Here is a 24,190-nt window from a genome sequence, read left to right as displayed (position 1 = left end):
AGAAAAGTGTTGGTATAATCCAAGTTATAAGGGGAGGCTACCTCCTCATCTACAGCCAGCAGCACAAGCTGCCCAAACAATAACAGCGGTTAATCAAGTGGGAGCACAAGCTAACCCAAGATATAACAATGCAGCACCTAGAAGGAACCAGAATTGGAATACGCAGCAAAGAAAAAACTCAAGCATGCACATATTGTGGGCTTGAGGATGGACATCGTCAAGGCCCTCAGTGTGAATTGTGGTGTAAACATAGAAATGAAAGAGGCATACCCATTGTGAATTTCACCCCCAGACTTAATGCAAACCCACCCCCACAACCACCAGCAGGGGTAAATGTGGTCATTTTGGAGACAAATGTGGAGGAGTCCAAAGAGATCTTCTAGGAGGAGACTAGAAGAATAGTTACATGGTAAGCATGATATTCACAATATTCTGAATGTGAGTGTGATTGCTCAAAGTGTCGGAAGGAAGCTAAGGTGTCCATGGTATGCTGTGTTAGTAATTACCAAAGCGGGAGCTAAGGCTCAAGTTTAAGCAAAACATCCATTGGCATTTGATCTGAAACAATTGGTGGATTGGGAGGAACAGCATGAAGTCAAGGATGCAGCCTTAAGGGCTATATACAAAGCAAATGAAGCGAAGAAAGACAGAGGAGAGGAGTCCAGTAAAGGAAACAAGAATCTGACATAGTTTCGACAGTCATGGGAGAACAGTCAGAACACAGTTCGGATGTAGATCGAATGAAGGAAGATAATGACACTAATAAGGGTATGCTAGAATGGAAGAAATCAAGCAAATAAAGCAAAAACAAGTTTAGTTCCTGCCCAGAGTGACACAAGAGAGAAGGAAATTTTGACACCTAGTAGGACTAGTTCAAACAGTGATCGAAACACAGTTGGAAGCAGTAAGGAGAAAACTGAAGGTAAGAAAGAAGAAAAGGAGGCACCTAAAAGGGAGCATAAGTTTTTGAGCATAGAGGAAGTACAAGAATCTAAAGTAAAGCAAAAAAATAATGAAGGTCAAATGGAATTTTTCAGAGAATTGCTACACTCAAAGATCCACATAACACTTGATCAATTGCTCAACATGGTACCTACTTTTAAAGAACAGTTGTGCCATAATTTCCATAAGGAACAACCGTGGGAATAAGAATGGAAGATGAAGAAGATGTGGAAACATATACATCCATGGTGGAGGATATTGATTATAAAGTACCTATAGTAGATGTGGAATACAAAAGACAAATAATTCCAAAAGTACTCATTGATGGGGGATCTGGTGTTAATATACTGTCAAAAGAGTTGTATAAGCGCTTTTGTAACAATGAATTAATATACTGGTGTTAATATACTGTCAAAAAATTTGTATAAGCACTTTTGTGACAATGAATTAGTCCCAGCACCTTTTTAGGTTAGGATGGCTGATCAGAGGAGAATCCAACCATTGTTGTATACTGAGAGGTCAGCAAATCAATATATGGGGGCTAACATTTACAATAAACTTTGTGGTACTAAGAATGGAGAAAAAAGAAAGTACATACTCTATGCTATTGGGTAGGCCTTGGCTCCATGCTGCAAAAGCTAGGATTGGGGAGCTGCAAGGATTACTGTCAGGAAGGGAAAGAAAAAGTATAAAATAAGTTTGACCCCAAAGAGAACTCTTCCTAGACGCATGCAACCCATAGAGGCTGAGGGCGTTAATATGGTAGGCAGAGTTAGAAGAGGATTATTTTTTAAGAAGAAACACTTCATTGGTACCATTTTTGAAGTGGATGTGGTAAGCATTTTGCAGAAATATACAAATCGTAAGAAGACTAACTCGGATGCAGATCCGACTGTGCAGAGCAGCAAGCCAGGCAGTTCCAATCAGAAAGCGGATGTCGACCAAAAGAAGTCAGATGACTCTGATGCTAATGAAGAAACAGTGGAAGGAGGTCTGAAAACACATATCCAAGTAGTGATTCAGGGAGAGAAGGCCCTTGAAGAACATATGAGCAAGAGTGCTAGAGTGAAAGAAGATGAACTTGAAGACATGAATCTTGGTGACAAGGATGACCCAAAGATGGTGTGTGTTAGCACTGAATTGAAATAACCTTTCAAAGGGCAACTGAGGGAGCTATTACTGGAGTTCAAAGACGTCTTTGCATGGCATTACACAGATATGAAAGGAGTTGATCCTTCTTTTTGTCAGCATAAGATAAACCTTAAAAAAGATGCAGTCCCAATTGTTCAACAAAGATATAGAATGAACCTTAATTATGCTAAGAGAGTTAAAGAAGAGTTGGATAAACTTCTAAAAGTTGGGTTTATATATCCTTTGGATAGAGTCACTTGGTTGTCAACTATTGTTATAGTTCCAAAAAAGAATGGCAAGCTAAGAATATATGTGGGTTATAGGAAGCTGAATGCAGCAACTATTACTGATCCAATCCCTTTACCTTTTTGTGATACCATGTTGGATGCTGTGGTAGGCCATGAGTTTTATAGCTTTTTGGACGGATTCAGTGGTTACAATCAAATAAGAATGGTTGAGGAGGATAAAGACAAAACTGCATTTGTCATGGAATGGGGAGTGTTTGCAAGCAATGTAATGACTTTTGGTTTGAAGAATGCTCCACCAACTTTCCAGAAGTGGATTCAAGAGGTGTTTGCAGATTACCTTACTTCTTTCATGAGAGTATTCCTAGATGATTTTATAGTTTTTGGTGAAAGATCAGATCATTTGGCTCATCTCAAATTATGTTTTGAAAAATGTCAGCTGGCTCGTTTGAGCTTAAATCCAAGTAAATGTGCTTTTGCTATGGAAAGTGGTGTGTAATTGGGGCACTTTATATCTGTGGATGGGATGGCTATTGATCCAAGGAAGGTATCTGTCATACAGAAAGATTTGTTTCCTAAGAGATTTATTGGCCAAATCAAATGGCATAGCAAATTTCTGAGGTATCTCTCACATGTATGTATGCCACTCACCAAACTGACAAGAGAGGGAGTAAAATATGTATGGGGATTGGAGCAGCAGCAAGCATTTGATGTTTTAAAGAAGATGTTAGTACTAGCTCCTATCCTACAACCTCCAGATTTGGTACCAATAAAGCAAAAGGTTTCAGAAGTGATGTCTCATCTGCAGTGGATGAATTCATACACATTGTCAAGGAGCGCAAAGACTTTGAAAGTGTTGGCTTATCAAACATGGATGACATGGATATTGACTCAAATGGTCCGAAGATTACTTCAAAGAAAAGAATGAAATCAACAAATGACTATTCGGTATTTGACTTTGACAGTGATAAGATAAATTATGCAACATCCCATAAAAACACGGTGACAAATAAATTCAACAAGGAGAAGCGTACAATTTCCAAAAACTTGGATGTACAGAAGAAACCAACAAAGGACTATTCGGTATTTGACTTTGGTTGTATTTCATGTAGATCACTAGGCTTTGATCTATTTGGTAACTAAACCACAACTAACAGAAAGACTTGCGGTGGATGCTATTGTTGTAGGAATTTGATTATCAAATAATTCATACACCAGGGAGACAGCATGCAATTGTTGATTACTTGAGTAGACTTATCACAGGAGAAGATCCTATTAGAGTGCTGGATCAGTTACCAGGTGTAGACTTGTTCGTGATCCGAATGGATGATCCAAAAGATTGGTATGATCGGATGTTGTTTTTCCTTACTGATGGACTAATGCTTGATTCTTTGATAAGGGATCAGAAAAAGAAAATGGTGTTACAAAGTAAGCCTTATTTGGTTATTGCTAGTGTGCTCTATAAAAAAAGTATTGATCAAGTAATTAGAAGATGTATGCCAGCTCATGAGCAATAGGCAGTATTGACAGAGGCACATGCTAGAAGTGCTGGTGGACATTTCTCAGGGGAGGTCACCAGTAAAAAAATTATGCAAGCAGGCCTGTGGTGGCCCACAGTGTTTAAGATTTCTCATCAATATGCAAAGGAGTGTTTAGCATGTCAGAGAGATGGGAAACCTTCACCAAAGGAGAGGATCCCTTATCAACCGATTCTTCCACTTGAACCTTTTCAAAAATGGGGTTTGGATTTTATTGGTCCAATTAAGCCAGTAGTTAGATATACTTGTTGCTACTGGTTATTGTACTAAGTGGGTTGAGGCAGTAGCTTTGAAAGATAATAATAAATTTGATTAAACTAGCTATAATCTTGGATGTTTTGGAGCATCTCATGGCCTTGTGGTTGGCATATGGCCCCAACTGCAACCCCAAAGGGGTCTTAAAAAATAGGGGGTAGGCTGGCATGCCCAAGGGCTAGATGTGGTCACCGTCTGGGCCTTGGGCGCACCAATTTGCCCCTTTTTTTTATAGACTTCTTTGGGCAGGCCCATGTGCTTATCATAAGGCCCATGTGCTTACCACAAAGCCCATGTGCTTACCACGTGCTTATCCATTTAAAAAAATTATTTTTCAAACAAAAAGAAAGGGGCGGGCTGGCACGCCCAAGGGCAAGACATTGTTTGTCTAACCCTTGGGTGTGCCAGTCCACCCCTTTTTTTAAAATCCCTTTGGGGTTATAGTTGCACCAAGGTGCTCAGTATGAGGCCATTACAAGGCCCTAACATGCTAAAAAGCCCATAAGAAGTGCCCTTAGAAGACCATAACATGCACCAAAAACAAAATTCACAAACAAAGAAAAGGCATGCATCACATAATTTTCACAAATAGAAAAAAGGATTGGCAAGATTTAATAAAGATTACATAGAAATAGACAATTGCCTCCAATATATTTTTCAAGAAAAATGATTCTCATTGTTTTCAAAATTTAATGACAATTGTTTACAATAGATTGAATATATACAACATCATCTACAACTCAACATTGTCTCAACGATGGATCATTCCTGATTGAAAGAGCAAGTGCTATATCCTTGTTCATGATGGTCACCCTCTTTGCATGTATGCAACATAAACTTGCATCTTCCATAAGAGTGACTACTTGCACTTCTGCGGCGTCTTGCAATGCATCCATGGCAACACTTTGTATTCTTGCATCATCCTTGTACTCCTATAAAATCTCTTTCACCACTCAAGCAAAAGCTGCTCTAGGCATAAGCAATTTGACACTCTTTTGATACTTTTTGATTTCTAAGAATGCCCTCCTCCTTGGTTTCACCAGCACCTCCACCATGGCAACCACCTCCCAGCCTCTTCCTCTTGTTCTTTTTTAGGCTTTGTGGGGGATGTTGGCTTGGACCTACATGTGGGGGCCTCATTGAAAGTCACTTTCCTCCCGCCACAGGCCTCCCATGTAGGATGTCATTGAGAGATTGTCCCATGATGGTTGTTGACGTTCTTGGGATTTGATATTCTTCTTCATCTCTATTCTTTCGTTGCGTTTGTAAAAGTTGATCTTTAGTATATAAATCCTCTGATGTATTGGCTTCTAAAGAGGGATGGGTATCCTCCCCCCTTTTTTCCTCTTGTTGGTATACTACCTGCTCTTGTAGTTGATACCGTCTCCTATGGATCTCTTCTGCTACATATTCACGTGTCCTTAGAATCTCCTTGACGGTTTGTTTAGTCCTTGCCATGGATGCATGAGAAAGGAGAAGAGGATGGATGATTATGAAATGAATAGTGAGATTAGCTACCCTCTTGTTTTATATAATAACTATTAACTAAGGCTTGACCAAAGTTTAAGGCCTAAGTTTAGGCTTTAATGAAGACCTAGCTTCATGGCTTAGGTTTAGGGCTTTCATTAAGGCCTAGGTTTTGGGCCTTAACAAAAGCCTTTAAAATTAAATTTTGATGAAATAAATCTTTACAACACATTTTTGGACATAGTTAACATACATCTAGGAGACCAATTTTAAATTCATAGGTTTTAAGACCTTTACATAACAAGTGGGGTGGTTGTATCCATGACCTCTATCTTAGAAAGACACGTGGAGATTTCAAAGACAACCCCCTCTTGCTTCTCTTTTTCACACATGACTTCAATGTATGTTAGATTTTGTGCTTCCTTAAATGCAAAATAAGCATATGCATCAATACTTGAAAGATAAAATTTAAAATATTATTGGGACGTGTATAATTGAAAGGCTTTTTTGTTTCGCAATAGAAATGTATTTTCAAAAATATTTTGCAAATGGACAAATGGCCTACAATTGAAAGTCTTAAGAGCATGGCGGTTCAATCCACCGTGTTCTGCAACGAACTCTTTTGAAAACCATTGTTTAACTTTTTGTGCAACACATGACTTGTTCCAAGACTCCCGACGCTTACTTTTATTTGCTTCATGGATGGCTTAGCCTAATTGCCTTTTCAAAGGTCTCTCCCTTTTACAAGAAGAACCAATAATTCCATGACAAATCCATTCAAAGATTTCATGGAGAGCATGACTTCCAAGCCATGCCACCGCCATGACGTGTGTTCTTAAAATATGCACCTTGTGCTCTATAATGCAACTTTTTGATACCTTGCATGCTCCAAACATTCAAAGAATCATACTTTTTTAATAAACCATGGACCTTGAGCGTAAAGAATGTGCTGCATCCAACATAAGAACACTTAAGTTGAAGAGAGAACAAGAAAATTTACATGCAACAAATTCAAAATCGATGGGTTGAGCATACCATGTAATGGGTAATGTCTGTTTCACCCGATCCATCTACCATGGCTTGCGTAAATGTGGTGACACCATCTTTAAATAATTGCACATCATTTCAGTCATGGAAGGTTATCGTAAAATTTTTGCTAGCTTGTCTAGTGCTCTCCAAACACGTGCCCTCATATTTTTGACATTAGGATTAGTTGTGGTGCACTTGCACAATGCCTTCTAAAGACCCCAACTTATGCCGTGCCAATTTTACCATGATTAGGCAAAAATCTTCGTGCCTTTGCACTGCCCATGGATACTTTACATGGAAGATTCTGTGAAGCCCCTGAGAGTTGAGCATCTTTTTGGAGTGTGACGTTTCCTCCATGCAATCCCATGCTAGGCAAAAGTGCTTCGAGCTTTGCAATAGAAGCTACAGCTCTTTCTTCATGTTTCATATTCCATACAGACACTATATGTTAAGTATAACAACTTGTTGATCCATCACATCTCTGCATGCAAGACACAAAAATGCACCTTTTTTAGTGGGATGTTTAAAATTGCATCCCAATTTTCATCAACTTTGTCTCGTTCCAATGCACTCTCTTGATCACAACTCATAATATTGTTGCTCCATTGGTATTTGCCATCATCCACATTGCTTTTACTATTTTTTGTGTTCTTCTCTACTTATGAGTGCATGCAAAAGAGACATGGGTATGTTGTGTTTGCACCTGTCTGGACTCCAAACATGCACTTCAATGTTTTCAAGTCTCCTGACATATGCCACTCAATGTTGAAAGATCCAAACCCTTCAACATGCAGCAACTCTCCCTTGGTCTGAGCATCTATAATGTTTGGAATTGGAGACCATTCAAAGACCCACTTCAAGTAAACGTGGGTCTCTTTAGGGACTTCAAACGCAGCAAGCCACCAAATATGTTGTTCTGATTACACACTAAAATCTTCAATAACTTCACTATCTTGTGCATATTGTAAGGCCTTATTCATAAGTGTAGTGCTAGCTCATTCTAACTTGTATCCTTTCACTACTTCACTCACCTAACTTGATAGTGAACACTAGTTTTCCATTGCAAGCTGATAAAAGCCTTAATAGTAAAGCCATCAAGCCTATTCGCAAGTTTTCATTAACACAATGCCTCAAGGAAAACATGAAATGAAGACCCAAATTACTATACTCACCTCTTGCCTTCATGTTGTAGAATTGGACCATTGCAACTTGCACCTTACGTACATCCAAGAACACATTGTTGTACTTAGTTTACTCAAATGCATGTAAATGTTTTGAGATCTTTTTTGACCGCACTGTTTTCGTCGCAACTTGATTATTGTGTAACACCATTTTGTTCGAAATGTACAGAAAAACACCCAACATATCTTGCACAATAGAATTAGACCATTTCTTTCTTTCATAAAATATTCAAGTCTTGGCAGCATTGTATTCTTAAGACCCTGGCCACGAAGTACATTATAAAAAATATTATAAATGACTAGGTATCCTTAATTCCAACAGCATCACAAGCATGCACTACTTCTGACGGGTTGACTATGTTACTTGGATCATGGACCACCTCTTGCAATACTGCAAGGCGCAACGCACGTTGTCTCGGATCTTGAAGAGTAGAATGAATTCCTTCCTTTTTATGGCACTCTTCATAGCATAAAGTTTGTCGCAAGTGTTCTTTCCAACATCGCTATAATAAAGTTCCTGTAAAATAATTTATAAACATGAAATCAACATAATGAAGACAAACGATGCAAATAACGAAAAAGTACATTCAACGAGTACAATGAAAAAAATGGAACGTAATATAAACTGTGTGGCTCACATTTTATGCTTCCTTGCAGCCCCAACAACCGCTAAGCACTCCATTGGTTGGATGGTCCTACACCTTTGCTTATAACCAAGAGGTGTGCTTTTAAAGTTGTGTATTTTTGAATTCAATGCCTCAATTTGTTGCCTTTGCAATTCTACTTCCTTCAATAAGTCATGGTTCTCATTTTCTAAACTTTGAATGATTTGTTGTGAGTTTTCCTTGCTAGTTATATGTTTTTGGATCTCAATTTGAGTGTTTGAAAGCTATGTGCGAAGAGATATACAAAACAATTCTTGCTCTTCTACCTTTTGTTGTAAATTGCGGAGAGCATCTTGAAGCTTTCCATAATTGTCTTCAATAGAGGTAGTGTAGCAACTGGCCCATATAGCTATTACAATAGCCCATATAGCTAGTAGCAACTGGCCCATATACTTAGCAACTGGCCAAGCATTCTAGTTTGGCCTTATTGTTGTTAGTCCTTTGAGGCCCATTGTTTGCAAGCGTGGGTGCAGGGCTAGTGTGCAAGAGGTTGTTCCCATGACACGCTACGATGGCAAATATGCTCACATATGTTGTTGCCCACCTTGTTCTACCGACTGATAGCTACTTGAGCTATGAGAGTACTTCCTCTTCCTGGTTTAGCACACTCTTTAGGCGCCCTCTCGTGCTGAGCAACAAGGAGAGTGGGAGTGGAAACTTAGTCCTCAACACTCCTAAAGACCCGTGGAGATCCTTGAGGATCTAGAGATGGACGAGGTGCGGACAGAGAACCTTGTGACTTGATTGAATTCTGAAGATGTTGCATATATATATAGATATATAGTGTTGCGAGGGAGGCTTCTTTGGTGTCTCAAGGCAAGAAGCTTGAGTGATTTTGAAGAAGCTTGAATGATATTGGGCGATGATGGAGAGCTTGATAGAGCCATCGTCTTTCGACATGATCGTCGTGGGTACAGGGCTTCCGGAATGCATCGTCGCTGCTGCAGTTGCCTCCTGCGGCCACTCCGTCCTCCACCTCGATCCCTCTGACTTCTATGGCTCCCATTGGTCTTCCCTTCCCTTCCTTGACCTCTCCCTTTGGTCTTCCTCTTCTGGCCTCCTCCCTCCCCTTCCTTCTCCCCCCCCCCCTCCTTCTCACCCAAATGGTTCCTTGTCCCATCCCCATCCCCTCCGCATTGATCCTCCCCTCGGAAACGGAATTCTGGAAAATGGGTTTGGAAATTCGGACCTTCACTCAGCTGCAGACTTAGTGCCAGACGATCTGAGCCTACGCCCCCAGACATCCTCTTTGGCAGACACGACACTCGAGGCTCTCGATGTAGAACCCGATCGCCCCATGTATTCCGATTTTCAATTCGTTCAAAATTCTGCCGAGGGCTTGGGCCCCTCGCGCAGTTACAGCATTGATCTTGCCGGGCCCAAGCTTGCCTTTTGTGGAGGTCCGTTGGTAGACTTGCTATTAAGATCAGGGGCAAGCAATTACCTCGAGTTCAAAGGTCTGGAAGCCAGCTATATATGGACATCTGGAGGGTTATCCTTTGTGCCATCTTCTCGCGCTGATGTATTCAAGGATCGCACGTTAAGTTTGGTGGAGAAAAGATATTTGATGCGGTTTTTTAAGCTGGTCGTAGATCATGCCTCGTCAGGGGTGTCCGAGCTCAGCGCAGAGGATTTGGATGCTCCGTTCGTGGACCTATTACGTCGCCAACAGCTTCCGTCGTCTATTCAAGCGTACAAAGCAGTACCTACTTATGTCCTTTTAGTCCTTTATAAGCTCGTTGGTTTATTTGAATGCGATCGCTATACAATTTTCACATGAAAGAGGAGGCTGGTATACCTCATAAGCTGCATTTTGGACATGTTAAATCGAGTTTGCACATGCTGTACCTCAGTTTATGCATAGATCAGACATTAACGAGGCCTTAGATTAGACCATGTAGGATGAGATTAGGCTCCATTTTTGACTCTAAGACAAGACCCTCTTAGAGAATAGGGCAGCACACCTCATGACCCTTTGGGCTCCACGGATCCTTGCTAACTCACTACACATATGTGAAGATAGGAAATGCAGCCATCCGAGGGATTTACGTGCAACCATAGATGGGTGTACAAACTGAGCAATAAAACTTTAGAGTGATGTTCCTAAGTGTTGGTAAACCGTCTCCTCCATGTGCCTTATGAGAGGTTTTTGTGGTAACTGAGAGGAAGGGGGCGAAGTGCCCCTTTTACAGAGAGAGGGGTCCATGTGGTCGACAAAAGCGGTTCCTGGGCCGACTTAAATGGCCTATCCCAGTATTGGGCAACCTCCCTCTGTTTCATGCCACCTGTAGGCAGCTGCTGTCAGTCCTTAGTCGGGTTGATTCGCAGGCCTTTCCCTGCCCTATAACATCTCCAATGCTAGGCCCTCCAGCCATTTTGCTGCCCACATGGCAGACTCCATGCTGCCCAAGTGGCAGCCAAAATATAGCCCATAGCTGGGCATCCCTGTGGCAGTCCCACTTGACTCCACACTCAATAGTGGGGTCATGTGTCACATGCATCAGGCCCCTAAATGAATCAAAGAAGGATCCTAAGGTGTCAAAGGCCCATTGCACAGCCCTTTTTGGGGCTTATAGGTGGGGCATTGTGCCTTGCCTTCTGGCACCTTCTCTCAACTACCACACCCAGATCAACTGCTTTCTGGGAAGAGCACTCAGGAACATGTTGAATGCGTCCTCTGATTTCGGGCCGCACTCCTGCCATCCTGCTTGTCCTAGTACAACTCCTTGATGATGTGACACTTAGCCTCCATATGCTCCAACCAATAATGAAACATCAGGCCCACCGGAATCTGCTACACTATGTCCATGGTGCATATGATTCTAACTGAACCAAAGGCAAAAAAGTTTGAGCACTCTCGGCAAGTTGCTCGTCTTGTATGTCTCTTTCAAGATGGTTTAGGCTTCCAAGGCTGTCTCCATTGTTGCATGTTACTGAATCTCCTGTCCTTAGTTATCATGGAAAGCGCCTTGGCATCCTCGTCTTCCCATGTCATTTGGGTTTGCAGGTGTCGTAATCTTGCCTGTGGAATCAACTGTGACATTGGGCATTAGCGTCAACCTTCCAAATCCTTCTTGCCACCAGGTGGCTCCGTATCTTCATTTTCCACATGGTTCCATCAAACTTGCCTCCCTCCCCTGAAGTGGGGGATAGAAATCCATAAAGCCACAGGAACAGAGAAAATTGGAAATGGAAATTGAGATATTCAATGCCTTGCGACTAACATGACAAAGGCACACCGGAGTCTCTTTCTATTGGTCGAAGGGGCTCCTTCCTTTTGTTGTTGGGAGTACAATGCTTGAGTAGATCCTCTGGGCTTTAATACCATGGCAGGGAGTAGGGTGGCACACGTCACCACCCTTAAAGCCAGATGCTTTGGGTTTCATGGATCCATACTAACTCAGTCCACATGCACACAAGTAGAGGTAGGAAGTACTCAGATCTGGAATAAACACAATAAGATAGGCAAAACAAATTATGTATTACCATGATCTCAATGTGAGGACTGGTCAAGTAGAAAATTGACTCAAAGCATCTTCCACGTGGGCAGCCAACTACTGCACTACCTGCAACCCTAGTTGGCTGCACAAACTACGGAAGATAATTGTAAGAAATTTTTCTGATTCTGGGGTAAACCCTCTCCTTCGTGTGTGTTATGAAAGGCTTCAGTGGTGACTCAGAGGGAGGGAGCCAAGTGCCCCATTTTGGGCTCTCTACGCCCAGCGGTATGACCAGGCCAATCAGAGGCTGTACCCTGCATCAGGCCAACCCCTAGCAGTGGCTATCCGTCTATTCTGGAAGCGGGACTTTCGAATGTGGTGCAGGTGATTACGGACAATGCGAGACTATGAGTATCTGTAAGTTCATGGGCAAGCTTTTGGAGGAGGAATTTTCTTATATCTTTTGGAATCCTTGTGCTTCTTACAGTTTGGATCTTCTTATCGAGGATATACGAAAGCTCCCTTGGGTGCATGTAATATTTCAGAAGGCACGCAATCTTGTAACTTTTATCACATGCAAGCACAGGGCCTTAGCAATATCTACAAAGAATGCAACCCATGAGCTCTTGAAGCCTTCCAAGACTCAGTTTGCTTATGCTTGGTGAAGGTAAATCCTTGGTTGTTAGTGATGAATGGGTGGAGTGGCCAAAGTTCAGGATACCTAAGCCACAAGCACAGTGGCATGATGCAGAGTGCACTGTCAGGATTATACAGCGTCTACATGCAGCCCTTCAGATGTTTGACGAAGAGGCTGCACCTTGGGCTTCATTTATGAATTCATGACAACGGTGGAGAGGCATTTCGAATATGCACATGGCTTGAGTGGGACAGGTAATTCTATAATCCAATTTCTAAATTTGAAATTCTTGGTCTCACTCTTGACAATGAAGTCAAATCTGGATTCTGAAATCTGAGATGTAGATTCTATTTCCAGAATTCTATTATGTATGGACTGGGCATCTAAATTCTGAAATCAAAGCGGATGGATGTGATTAAGGGAATTTGGGAAACTAGGTGGACATCGTTTCGTAAACCTATCCATGTAGACACTCATATCCTCCATCCTCTTTGGAGAAGAGACGATCAGAGGGATGATGCTGAGCTCAATGCTGGGTGGGTTGCTTATCTTGAGTGGGTCTAGATGGACCGCATTTTGCGAAAACAAACTTGAGGACGAGCTTCTCAATGTTCAGAATTTCATTGGGGGGTTTGGCACATCACGAGAAAGCCTTAGGGAGGCGCTGCTGAAGCCGGTTACTTGGTGGGAGAAGTATGGAAGGGGAGCACCTAACTTGAGGGCTGTTGTCATGAGAATCCTCTCTCAAGATTGCACTTCTGGAGCATGCGAGAGAAACTGGGGTGTGTTCTCCATGATTTACACCAAGAAACAAATTAGGATCTCAACTATGTAGTTGGAGAGATTGGGTCACATAAATGAATGAAAATTAGTTCAAATTCTAAGCAGGTTGTTTACTTAAAATCGTGTATGAACTTTTTTTAACTATGCCATCAACTTCCTTTGCTACATATCTGGTCTTGGTGCATCAGATTGTTTGCAGTTTATGAGCATAGATGTGAAGTCGTTCACACTTTTGATTGCATGATATACTTGCATTTTTTCACCCACGTCAATATACTCAAATTTGTAGCAGTCTAAGCTCTATTCCTTAATATGCCTTCACCTTTTGCAGAATTATCTTGTATGCTATAGCCTTCGCAAATGATGATCAAGTGGGGGTTCCGGGGGGTCATAGCTCCCCTATCAGCTCAAGGGAGGGCTTAAGTAGCTTGGCTCTTTACCTAACATCTGTTGGGAGGTATGCCCAAAATTTTGCAGTCTGGTCTATGTTGTGCAAGCTATTGTTCAGCATGTTGGTTTTCCAATGCATTTCTAGTTTATTTGCAGATTCCCCAATGCAACAGGAGCCTTTCTGTATCCATTGTATGGCCAAGGAGAGCTACCCCAAGCTTTCAGTCGCTGTGCAGCTGTAAAAGGAGCTCTTTATGTAAGCTAGTTTGCTCAACTCTTTCTCAGAAAAGCAAAACAAGCTGATAGGAGGAGCGATATCAATTTTCTTGCAAGAGAGAAGGGTATTATATACTCTTATGATAGGAGTAAAGAATCTTACGATAAGTCAATAGATGTGAGCTCACTATGGCTTGGCGTGTTGGTTTGCTGTTTGTTATAGGTCCTCCGGATGTCAGTGGATGCCTTGCTCAGAGATAAGGTAGCTTCATATATTTTTAGCATGAATTCTTTTTTTTCTTTGGACTCAGGTTTGCCTGTGGTCTTGGGTGCTGATGCTTCACGGAAAGCATTGGCAATTGTTTTGAAAGATCTGATTTTTATTTACAGGAAAGCCATGAGTTTAAAGGAATAAGGACATCTTCAGGGCAAATGATATTCAGTCAGAAGCTCGTGACTGGACCTTCCCTATATATGACACTTTACCATAATTTTGTCGGTGAGAGCAGGTTACAAAGTTCGGAAATTAATTATCCCATGAGTTCTAAAGTAGTTCGCAGTATATGCATCACTGATAAGTCTCTACAGCCAGACCTATCTACAGTCATGGTGATATTCCCTCCACAATGTAAGAAGAATAGTAAATGCACTTTCACTTTGTGTGTTCCTTTTCAAAAAAATGCGAGCAATGTGAACAAAGGTACTTTCTGACGACTTTACCTGGGTATACCAGCTGTGACTGCTAGATCTCCTGGTGTGATACGAGCCTTGCAGTTGGGAAGCAATGCATCTGTCTGTCCAGAAGGGAAGTAAGTCTAAGACTTTCATTATTATGAAGTGGGGAACTGATTTCCATCGCTCCTTAACCTGCGATGCTGGGATCAGAACTGGCTGACTGACTTTGCGATTCTTTTTTTGGGAAGGTTTCTGGTCCAACTGTCTGTGGTGTGCTCGGATGGGTTAGCTGGAATAGAAGCCTTACAAGCAGCCACTAGGTCTCTTTTCCACTGCCAGTCCTTAGACTCTGTTGAGGAGGCCACGGGCATTGGGGCAAATAGTCATGAGGTTGTTCATGTACTGGTGAAACCTACCTTGTTGTGGGCAGTCTTCTATGTGCAGAATGGTGTTTTTATGGAAGACATGGAGGTATGTTTACACTTTGAATATGTTATTGCTGTTTTTGGCTGCATGTTTTTCCAAAAGGTTACCTGTGTTCATGTTCTATATCTCACTGATTTTGTTTTTACAGACATGCATATCACCAGGCCAGGTTGCAGTATTTGGCATGCCAGATGGAACACTTGATTATCGTAGTGCAGTGGCCTCTGCTGAGAAGGTTCCTGCTCTCTCTCTCTCTCTCTCTCTCTCTCTCCCCTGCTCCCCGCCCACCGCCTCCCTCCCTCCCTCCCTCCCTCCCTCCCCTTTTCACTCGTTATGGGAGCAGAATGGTTAGCTTGTTGCAATTGAAAAAAAAGATTGGGTGTTCAATACCCTTTGGATGAATCTTCTTAGGTCTATGGCTTGTCGTATTATGTTAAAAGACTCATCATCGTTATCATCTTCAAGTTTCCCACTCGTCATAAATCTAGTGTCTATGTTCTCTTGTTCTAGGTAATTACTGATATGCCTAATATTTAAACAGGTTTTCCAAGGACTTTTTCCAGAGGATGTATTCTTTCCGACAACAGTACACGTAGATAATGATGAGGGAGTTGAACGTGGGCCTGGGGATGGTGTGGAGAACTTGGAAAGTGTTGCAAGCAGTTCCTAAGCAAGGAGCAGTGTCACTAGGTTCCTGTTTCGTTGCCATTTTCCCTGTGTAAATTGTATATCGTATTTGGAAGATTTCCTAAACCAGTCCAATGATTGGAACATAATGCAATATATCACCGTGCTGGTTTAGGTCAAACATGAGTTATTTAGACTCGATATACAAACTAAAAGATAAAGGTGGAGTTTGCTTTCTTCTGTCTTTGGAAGGTGATGATTGTGGAGGATTCATGGTACTCACACTCAAGGATATTTTGCTCTCATGATTGACCCAACAAAAAAGTCTAAGCTCGAGCGAGCTTTGTAGAGTTAATGACAAAGTTGATTAGGCTTAATGATACTATAATCCTAAATACCAATGATTGCTAATACTAGCAAGTTCCCATACATAAAAGTGACGCTATTCTCATTTTCACACTTTACTTAAAGGAAAGAGGAGCAAAGAGAGGAAAGGAGCAACTAGCAAGTAGAGTCAATCTATCCACACACAAGAACTTCACTCTCAGTTTATCAAATTCAAGATAGTTTCTCAACTAGGAAAGATTCTTGAAAGGTTATTTTTTATAACTATGTAAATTGTTTGCATTTAAACTTTCTTAGATTTGAATAGTGCAAAATATCTCCTTTCATCTATTCATATCAACAATGTTTTTAATTATTGTGTTAGTATAATTCTTTGAACTTGATAACTCTAAATATAATCATTTTGAAATAGTAGTATAGCATAGTACATATCCTCGATGGTTATGTATTGAGACCTTGGAGCGTGTCTTTTTTCCTTGCTTCAAATCATGAACTTAATGTCATGCATCAACCTCAGGGAGTTATTATATGTAACTCTACATCACGTGCGTTAAAGGCGTATTTTAAAAAATCATTATCTGTGAATTTTGCTTGAATAAAACACATTCTTTTTCTATTCAAATTGTGAATACCTCCTTTAAATGATATCATTATTGTTGTTGTCTCAGTCTTAGGTTGATCATAAGTTTGCTTTGTGCTCTTGCTATTCATTTGATGAAACTTTTTAGATTGGTCGTGGTCAACTAGACTAACTAGTAGGTTGGGCTTAGTAGGCCAAATCGGGTCTATTAAGTTGGTTGGTGTATTCTTTTTCAAGACCTTTCTCAAGATTAGATTAAAACCTTTCTCAAGAGATGGTGTATTATTTTATACCTTTGGAGTTGGAAAGGATGTTTTGGTAAGTTGCATACCTAACATAGTTTTGACCTTTTTGGTACTTTATTCTTAGCGTGATTCTAGTTCTAGAGAATACTTCACATTACTCTTTGAAGTCTTTGGTTCTAGTTTTAGAGAACACTTCACATTATTGTTTGAAGTCTTTGGCTTTTTTGTAAGGATTGCATCTTTATTTTATGACTTGCAGTTGCTTGAGCATCGATCAACATTCGTTTGAGTAAAGAATGGAATATGGTTTTTATGTTGGAAAGAATTGTCCTCCTAGTTGCTATGAGATGAATAGGATTCATTTTGTAAATTTTACAAAATTCGATGATTACCTCACTCTTGGTAAAAAATTTACCCAAAATTTTGCAAATTGTATCAAAGGTTTGATGAGCCAAAGGCAAGTCCTTATCTCATCCATAGGTTGTGCGTTATCCTTGTGCAATGAAGCTATGCATATGTAGCCTAGTCAAGATTTCTTCCATGCTAGCATGCTCTTCTCGATCTTTCTTCATTAAGCGTATTCTAAGCACATGCAAGAGTCACAACATGCACATGTGGGATGAAGGCATCATGGAGGATAGCGTTGTGATCAATGAGTAGCCAACTCATCATTAGAGGCCGTTGACTAAGGATTCTCCACAAGAACAAGGGTTATTGAGTCCTCATTAGGGGAGATTTGGAGTCAAAAAGAGCCTTATAAGGAATGGATTAGGAAAAATGAATTAAGGACTAAGCATGGGAGGGTGGGTCCCAAGGCTCTTTCAAAGTGCACTTCCCTAGATATGGGGTTGGAATCATTGTCTCCCAAAAAGTGTAAGTTTTCATTTCCCAAGATATGCTCCTCTTAAGTCTCTCTTAGAGGATTCCCATCCCCAAAAACTGTCGTGCGTATGTCACGTCACCCAAAAATTGAATTTGTTTGAAAAAAGTCAAAAGAGCTTGAATATCCTCCAAAACTTTTCCCGAGTCCATATCTATTGGCCAAAACCATTTTTAAACCCCCAAATCCATTTTTCTCTCACCTAATGTCTTGGATATCATCTCGAAACTCCATACCTATTGACCCAAATTAATTTTCATCTCCCAAATTTAGTAGAAATTTTTCCAAACCTTTTTCTAACCCATATAATTCTACAACATGAAGGCAAGAGGTGAGTATAATAATTTGGGTCTTCATTTCATGTTTTCCTTGAGGCATTATGTTAATGAAAACTTGCAAATAGGCTTGATGGGTTTACTGTTAATGCTTTTATCAGCTTGCAATGGAAAACTAGTGTTCACTATCAAGTTAGATGAGTGAAGTAGTGAAAGGATACAAGTTTGAACGAGTTAGAATTACCTTATGAATAAGGACTTACAACATGCATAAGATAGTGAAGTTATTGAAGATTTAAGTGTGTAATCAGAAAAACATATTCGGTGGCTTGCTGCATTTGAAGTAAGGATGATTTTTTCATGTTAGTTTCGTTAAGAAGCAAAACGTTTAAATTGATGTCAAAAGTTTGTATGCCCTAATAAAAATAAATGTTTGAAACATTCGCCAGGATTTGAAACTTTTATGTAAACATTTTGAAGTTTCACAAGGATTTACATATTTTACTTCAAAATTCAAAAGAAAGTATACAAAATTGTGCTATACACTATCAATATAGTGAGACTCAAAAAATAGCTCAATAAACTTTTGCCATATACCTTTGAAAAAAACATCCATGATTTGAAGTCCCTGAAGAGACCCACTTTTACTTGAAGTGGATCTTTGAACGCTCTCTAATTCCAAACATTATAGATTCTCAGACCAAGGGGGAGTTGCTGCATGTTAAAGGGTTTGGATCTTTCAACATTGAGTGGCATATGTTAGGAGATTTGAAAACATTGAAGTGCATGTTTGGAGTCTAGACAAGTGCAAACACAACATAACCATGTCTCTTTTGCATGCACTCATAAGTAGAGAAGAACAAAAAAAATAGTAAAAGCAATGTGGATGATGGAAAGTACCAATGGAGCAATAGTATTATGAGTTGTGATCAAGAGAGTGCATTGGATCAAGAAAAAGTTGATGAAAATTGGGATGCAATTTTAAACATCCCACGAAAAAAAGTGCATTTTTGTGTCTTGCATGTAGAGATGCACTTGATCGACAAGTTGTTATACTTAACATATAATGTCTATATATGAGGGCACGTGTTTGGAGAGCACTAGACAAGCTAGCAAAAATTTTACGATAACCTAACATGATTGAAATGATGTGCAATTATTTAAGGATGTTGTCACTGTGTTTACGCAAGCCATGGTAGATGGATGGCGTGAAATAGACATTACCCATTACATGGTATGCTCAACCCATTGATTTCCAATTTGTTGCATGTAAATTTTCTTGTTTTCTCTTGAACTTAAGTGTTCTTATGTTGGATGCAGCACATTCTTTACACTCATGGTTCATGGTTTATTAAAAAAGTATGCTTCTTTGAATGTTTGGAGCGTGCAAGTTATCAAAAAGTCGCATTATAGAGCATGAGGTGCATATTTTAAGAGCACACGTCATGTGGTGACATGGCTCGAAGCAATGCACTCTATGAAATCTTTGAATAGTTTTTTCGTGGAATTATTGGTTCTTCTTGTAAAAGAGAGAGAGCTTTGCAAAGGAAATTAGGCTAAGCCATCCATCAGGCAAATAAAAGTATGCACCAGGAGTCCTAGAACAAGTCACGTGTTGAACAAAAAGGTAATCAATGGTTTTGAAAAGAGTTCGTTGTAGAAGATGGTGGATTGAACCGTGTTGCTCTTAAGACTTTCAATTGTAGGCCATTTGTCCATTTGCAAAATATTTTGAAAATATATTTCTATTTGCAAAATAGAAAAGCCTTTTAATTATATATGTCCCAATAATTTTTAATTTTCAACTTTCAAGTATTGATGAATATGTTTATTTTGAATTTAAGGAAGCACAAAATCTAACATACATTGAAGTCATGTGTGAAAAAGAGAAGCAAGAGGTGGCTGTCTTTGAAATCTCCATGTGTCTTTCTAAGATAGAGGCCATGGATACAACCACCCCGCTTATTATGGAAAGGTCTTATAACCTATGAATTTAAAATTGGTCTTCTAGATGTATGTTAACTACATCCAAAAATGTGTTGTAAAGATTTATTTCATCAAATTTTAAAGGCTTTTGTTAAGGCGCTAAACCTAGGCCTTAATGAAAGCCCTAAACCTAAGACATGAAGGTAGGTCTTCATTAAAGCCTAAACTTAGGCCTTAAACTTTGGTTAAGCCTTAGTTAATAGTTATTATATAAAACAAGAGGGTAGCTAATCTCACTATTCATTTCATAATCATCCATCCTCTTCTCCTTTCTCATGCTTCTATGGCAAGGACTAAACAAACCATCAAGGAGACTCAGAGGACATGTGAATATGTAGCAGAAGAGATCTATAAAAGAAGGCATCAACTACAAGAGCAGGTAGCAGACCAGCAAGAGGAACAAAGGGGGGAGGATACCCAGCCCTCTTTAGAAGGCTGATACATCAGAGGATTCAGATACTAAATCAGATTGACTTTTAGATGAAGTAATCAGGGGTTTTAATGATGTTGAATAAATGAAGCAATGGAAACAAGAGCTGAAACAAACGCAAGGAAGAGTAGAGACGACGAAGAATATCAAATCCCAAGAATGTCAACAACCATGGGACAATCTCTCAATGACATCCTGCATGGGAGGCCTATGTGGTAGGAGGAAAGTGACTCTCAATGAGGCCCCCACAAGCAGGTCCAAGCCAACATCCCCCAAAAAGCCAAAGAAAGAACAAGAGGAAGACGCCAGGAGGTGGTTGCCATGGTGGTGGTGGTGGTGAAACCAAGGACGACAAGGGCATTCTTGGAAATCAAAAAGTATCAAAAGAGTGTTAAATTGCTTATGCCTAGAGCATCTTTTGCTCGAGTGGTGAAGGAGATTTTACAGGAGTTCAATGATGATGCAAGAATTCAAAGTGTTGCCATGGATGCATTGCAAGACGCTATAGAAGTGCAAGTGGTCTCACTATTATGGATGCAAGTTTGTGTTGCATACACGCGAAGAGGGTGACCATCATGGACAAGGATATAGCACTTGCTCTTTGAATCAGGAATGATCCATCGTTGAGGCAATGTTGAGTTGTAGATGATGTTGTATATATTTGGTCTATTGTAAATAATGTCATTAAATTTTTGGAAGCAATGAGAATCATTTTTGTTGAAGGATGTATTGGAGGCAATTGTCTATTTCTATGTAATCTTTATAAAATCTTACCAATCCTTTTTTCTATTTGTGAAAATTCCGTGATGCATGCCTTTTCTTTCTTTGTGATTTTTTTTTTGGTGCATGTTATGGTCTTCTAAGGGCACTTCTTATGGGCTTTTTAGCATGTCAGAGCCTTGTAAGGGCCTTATACTTAGCACCTTGGTGCAACTATAACCCCAAAGGGATTTTTAAAAAAGGGGTGGACTCGCACACCCAAGGGTCAGACGAGGACACTGGGGTAGGAGTGGGAGGGGTGGGGTGGGAGGATGGGAGAGGGAGTGGGAATGGGGGAGGTGGGGGTGGGAGAATGGGCATGGGAGTGGGAGAGGGAGTGGGAGAGGGAGTGGGAGGATGGGAGTAGGAGGGGTGGGGTGGGAGGATAGGGGTGAGAGAATGGGAGTGGGAGTGGGAAAGGGAGTGGGAATGGGGGGGGGAGGGGTGGGGGTGGGAGGATGGGAGTGGGAGTGAGAGGTGGAGGTGGGAGGATGGGAGTGGGTGGGAGAATGGGAGTGGGAGTGGGAGTGGGAGAGGGAGTGGGAATGGGGGAGGTGGGGGTGGGGTGAGGGTGGGAGGATGGGAGTGGTGGGAGTGGGAGGGGTGGGGTGGGAGGATGGGAGTGGGAGAGGGAGTGGGAATGGGGAAGGTGGGGGTGGGAGAATGGGCGTGGGAGTGGGAGAGGGAGTGGGAATGGGGGAGGTGGGGTGGGAGGATGGGGGTGGGAGTGGGAATGGGGTGGGAGGATGGGAGTGGGTGGGAGAGGGAGAGAAGATAATCTAATGGAGAGGCCAATGGGAGAGGAGATAATGATATAGAAGGACCAATGAGAAAGAAGCACTTAAAACCCTAGTTTTTCTTATATATACTCTCCTCCTCTCATTGTTTCTCTCATTTCAACAAGGAAGAGCAAGAGGAGAAGCAAAAAGAGGAGGAAGAGCAAAAGCAAGCACAAGCATAGATCTCAACTTTTTTCTAGGTACTTTTTTTAAAATTTGTATTCTTTGAAATTTTATTATAGAGAGAGAAAAGTGAAGGAGAGACTTTTAGAGAGAGATTATAAGAGAGAGAGTCTTGCTGCCTCGGCAGCAAAAGAGAGAGAGAGGGAGAAAGAGAGAGAGAGAGAGAGAGGAGATACTTTTAGAGAGAGAGAAAGAGAGAGGAGAGATGTTTAGAGAGAGAGAGGATGAGAGGTAAAAGAGAGAGAGAGAGAGGGGAGGGCCGTGTGAGAGGAGAGAGGGGCCACGAGAGGAGAGAGAGAGAGAGGGAGGGAGAGATTCGCGAGAGAGAGAGAGAGAGGGAGAGAGAGATTGCACCGAGAGGAGAGAGATGTGAGAGAGAGATAGAGGAAGAGAGAGAGCGGTAGAGGGCTGCGGGAGATGGGAGAGACGAGAGGGAGAGAGAGGCGAGAGAGAGAAAGGGAGAGAGGAAAAGGAGAGAGAGCGCGAGAGAGGGAGGGGAGAGAGAGAGGAAGGAGTGCCGAGAGGGAGAGAGAGAGAGAAAAGAGAGAGAGAGAGAAAGGAGTACCGAGAGGGAGAGAGAGAGCGCGAGAGAAGGAGGGGGAGAGAGAGAGAGAGGGGGGGAGATGCAACACGAAGGAGAGAGAGAGAGAGTGGGGAGGGAGAGAGAGGGAGGGAGAGAGTGGGGCGCGCTGTCGCGACAGCACGCGAGAGAGAGAGGGGGGAGAGAGAGAGGGGGGGAGGCGCAACGTGAAGGGGAGAGAGAGAGAGAGAGAGAGAGAGAGAGTGAGGAGGGACAGAGAGGGAGGGAGAGAGTGGGGCGCGCTACCACGGCAACGTGCGAGAGAGAGAGGGGGGAGAGAGAGAGAGTGGGGAAAGAGAGAGGGGGGGGAGGCGTAGCGCGAGGGGGGGAGAGAGTGAGGGGAGGGAGAGAGGGGCCCGCTGTCGCAGTAGCACGCGAGAGAGAGAGGGGGGAGAGAGAGTGGGGAGAGAGAGAGAGGGGGGAGAGAGAGAGTGGGGAGAGAGAGAGAGAGGGGGGAGGTGCAACGCGAGGGGGGGAGAGAGAGTGGGGAGGGAGAGAGAGAAAGGGAGAGGGGCGCACTACTGCAGCAGCATGCAACAGAGAGAGGGGGGAGAGAGAGAGTGGGGGGAGGCGCAGCGCGAGGGGCACGCTGCCACGGCAGTACGCGAGAGAGAGGGGGGGAGGCGCAGCACGAGGGGGGGAGAGAGAGAGTGGGGAGGGAGAGAGAGGGAGGGAGAGGGGCACACTGCCACGGCAGTGCGCGAGAGAGAGAGGAGGGGAGAGAGAGAGTGGGGAGAGAGAGAGAGGGGGGGAGGCACAGTGCGAGGGGGGGAGAGAGAGAGGGGGAGGGAGAGAGGGGTGCACTACCACGGCAGCGAGAGAGAGAGAGAGAGGGGGGGATAGACAGAGTGGGGAGAGAGAGGGGGGGGGGCGCAACGTGAGGGGGGGGAGGGAGAGAGTGGGGAGGGAGAGAGAGGGAGGGAGAGAGGGGCGCGCTGTCGCGACAGCGCACGAGAGTGAGAGGGGGGAGAGAGAGAGAGAGTGGGGAGAGAGAGAGAGAGGGAGGGAGGCGCAGCGCGAGGGGGGGGAGGGAGAGAGAGGGAGGGAGAGAGGGGTGCGCTGTCACGATAGCACGCAAGAGAGAGAGGGGGGAGAGAGAGAGTGGGGAGAGAGAGAGAGGGGGGGAGGCGCAGCGCGAAGCAGAGAGAGGGAGAGTGGGGAGGGAGAGAGAGGGAGGGAGAGAGGGGCGCGCTGCCACGGTAGCGAGAGAGAGAGAGAGAGAGAGAGAGAGAGAGAGGGGAGTGGGGGGGGGAGAGAGAGAGAGAGAGAGAGAGAGAGAGAGAGAGAGAGAGGGGAGTGGGAGAGCGAGAGAGAGGAGAGAGTGGGAGGGAGAGAGAGGGGCATGCTACCGCGGCAGAGAGAGAGAGAGAGAGAGAGAGTGAGAGAGAGAGGGGGGGGGAGTGGGAGAGAGAGGAGAGCGAGAGAGAGAGAGAGAGACAGGTGAGTGGGCACCGCGAGAGAGGGAGAGGGAGAGAGAGGGAGTGGGAGAGAGAGGAGAGAA

The 24,190-nt window shown here is 42.6% G+C and overlaps 1 protein-coding gene across 1 annotated transcript; it reads left to right on the top strand.

Annotated features, from left to right (window-relative positions):
- The first annotated feature begins 9,133 nt into the window (after positions 1-9,133).
- On the top strand, positions 9,134-15,760 carry REP (Rab escort protein). The gene is made up of 9 exons (XM_087370119.1): positions 9,134-10,145; positions 13,645-13,770; positions 13,860-13,959; positions 14,143-14,181; positions 14,310-14,547; positions 14,653-14,728; positions 14,843-15,065; positions 15,169-15,255; positions 15,562-15,760. Exons 1-9 carry the CDS (start codon positions 9,316-9,318, stop codon positions 15,688-15,690), a joined length of 1,848 nt encoding a protein of 615 aa, XP_087226245.1. The 5' UTR covers positions 9,134-9,315; the 3' UTR covers positions 15,691-15,760.
- The last annotated feature ends 8,430 nt before the right edge of the window (positions 15,761-24,190 follow it).

The sequence above is a fragment of the Dipteris shenzhenensis genome, chromosome 31 (genome assembly GCF_047967505.1).
Source record: "Dipteris shenzhenensis isolate YYH24624 ecotype China chromosome 31, Dip_SZ_1.0, whole genome shotgun sequence".
NCBI lineage: Eukaryota > Viridiplantae > Streptophyta > Polypodiopsida > Gleicheniales > Dipteridaceae > Dipteris > Dipteris shenzhenensis.
Note: the sequence above shows the minus strand (reverse complement) of the source record. Positions and strands in the feature narration are given on the sequence as shown.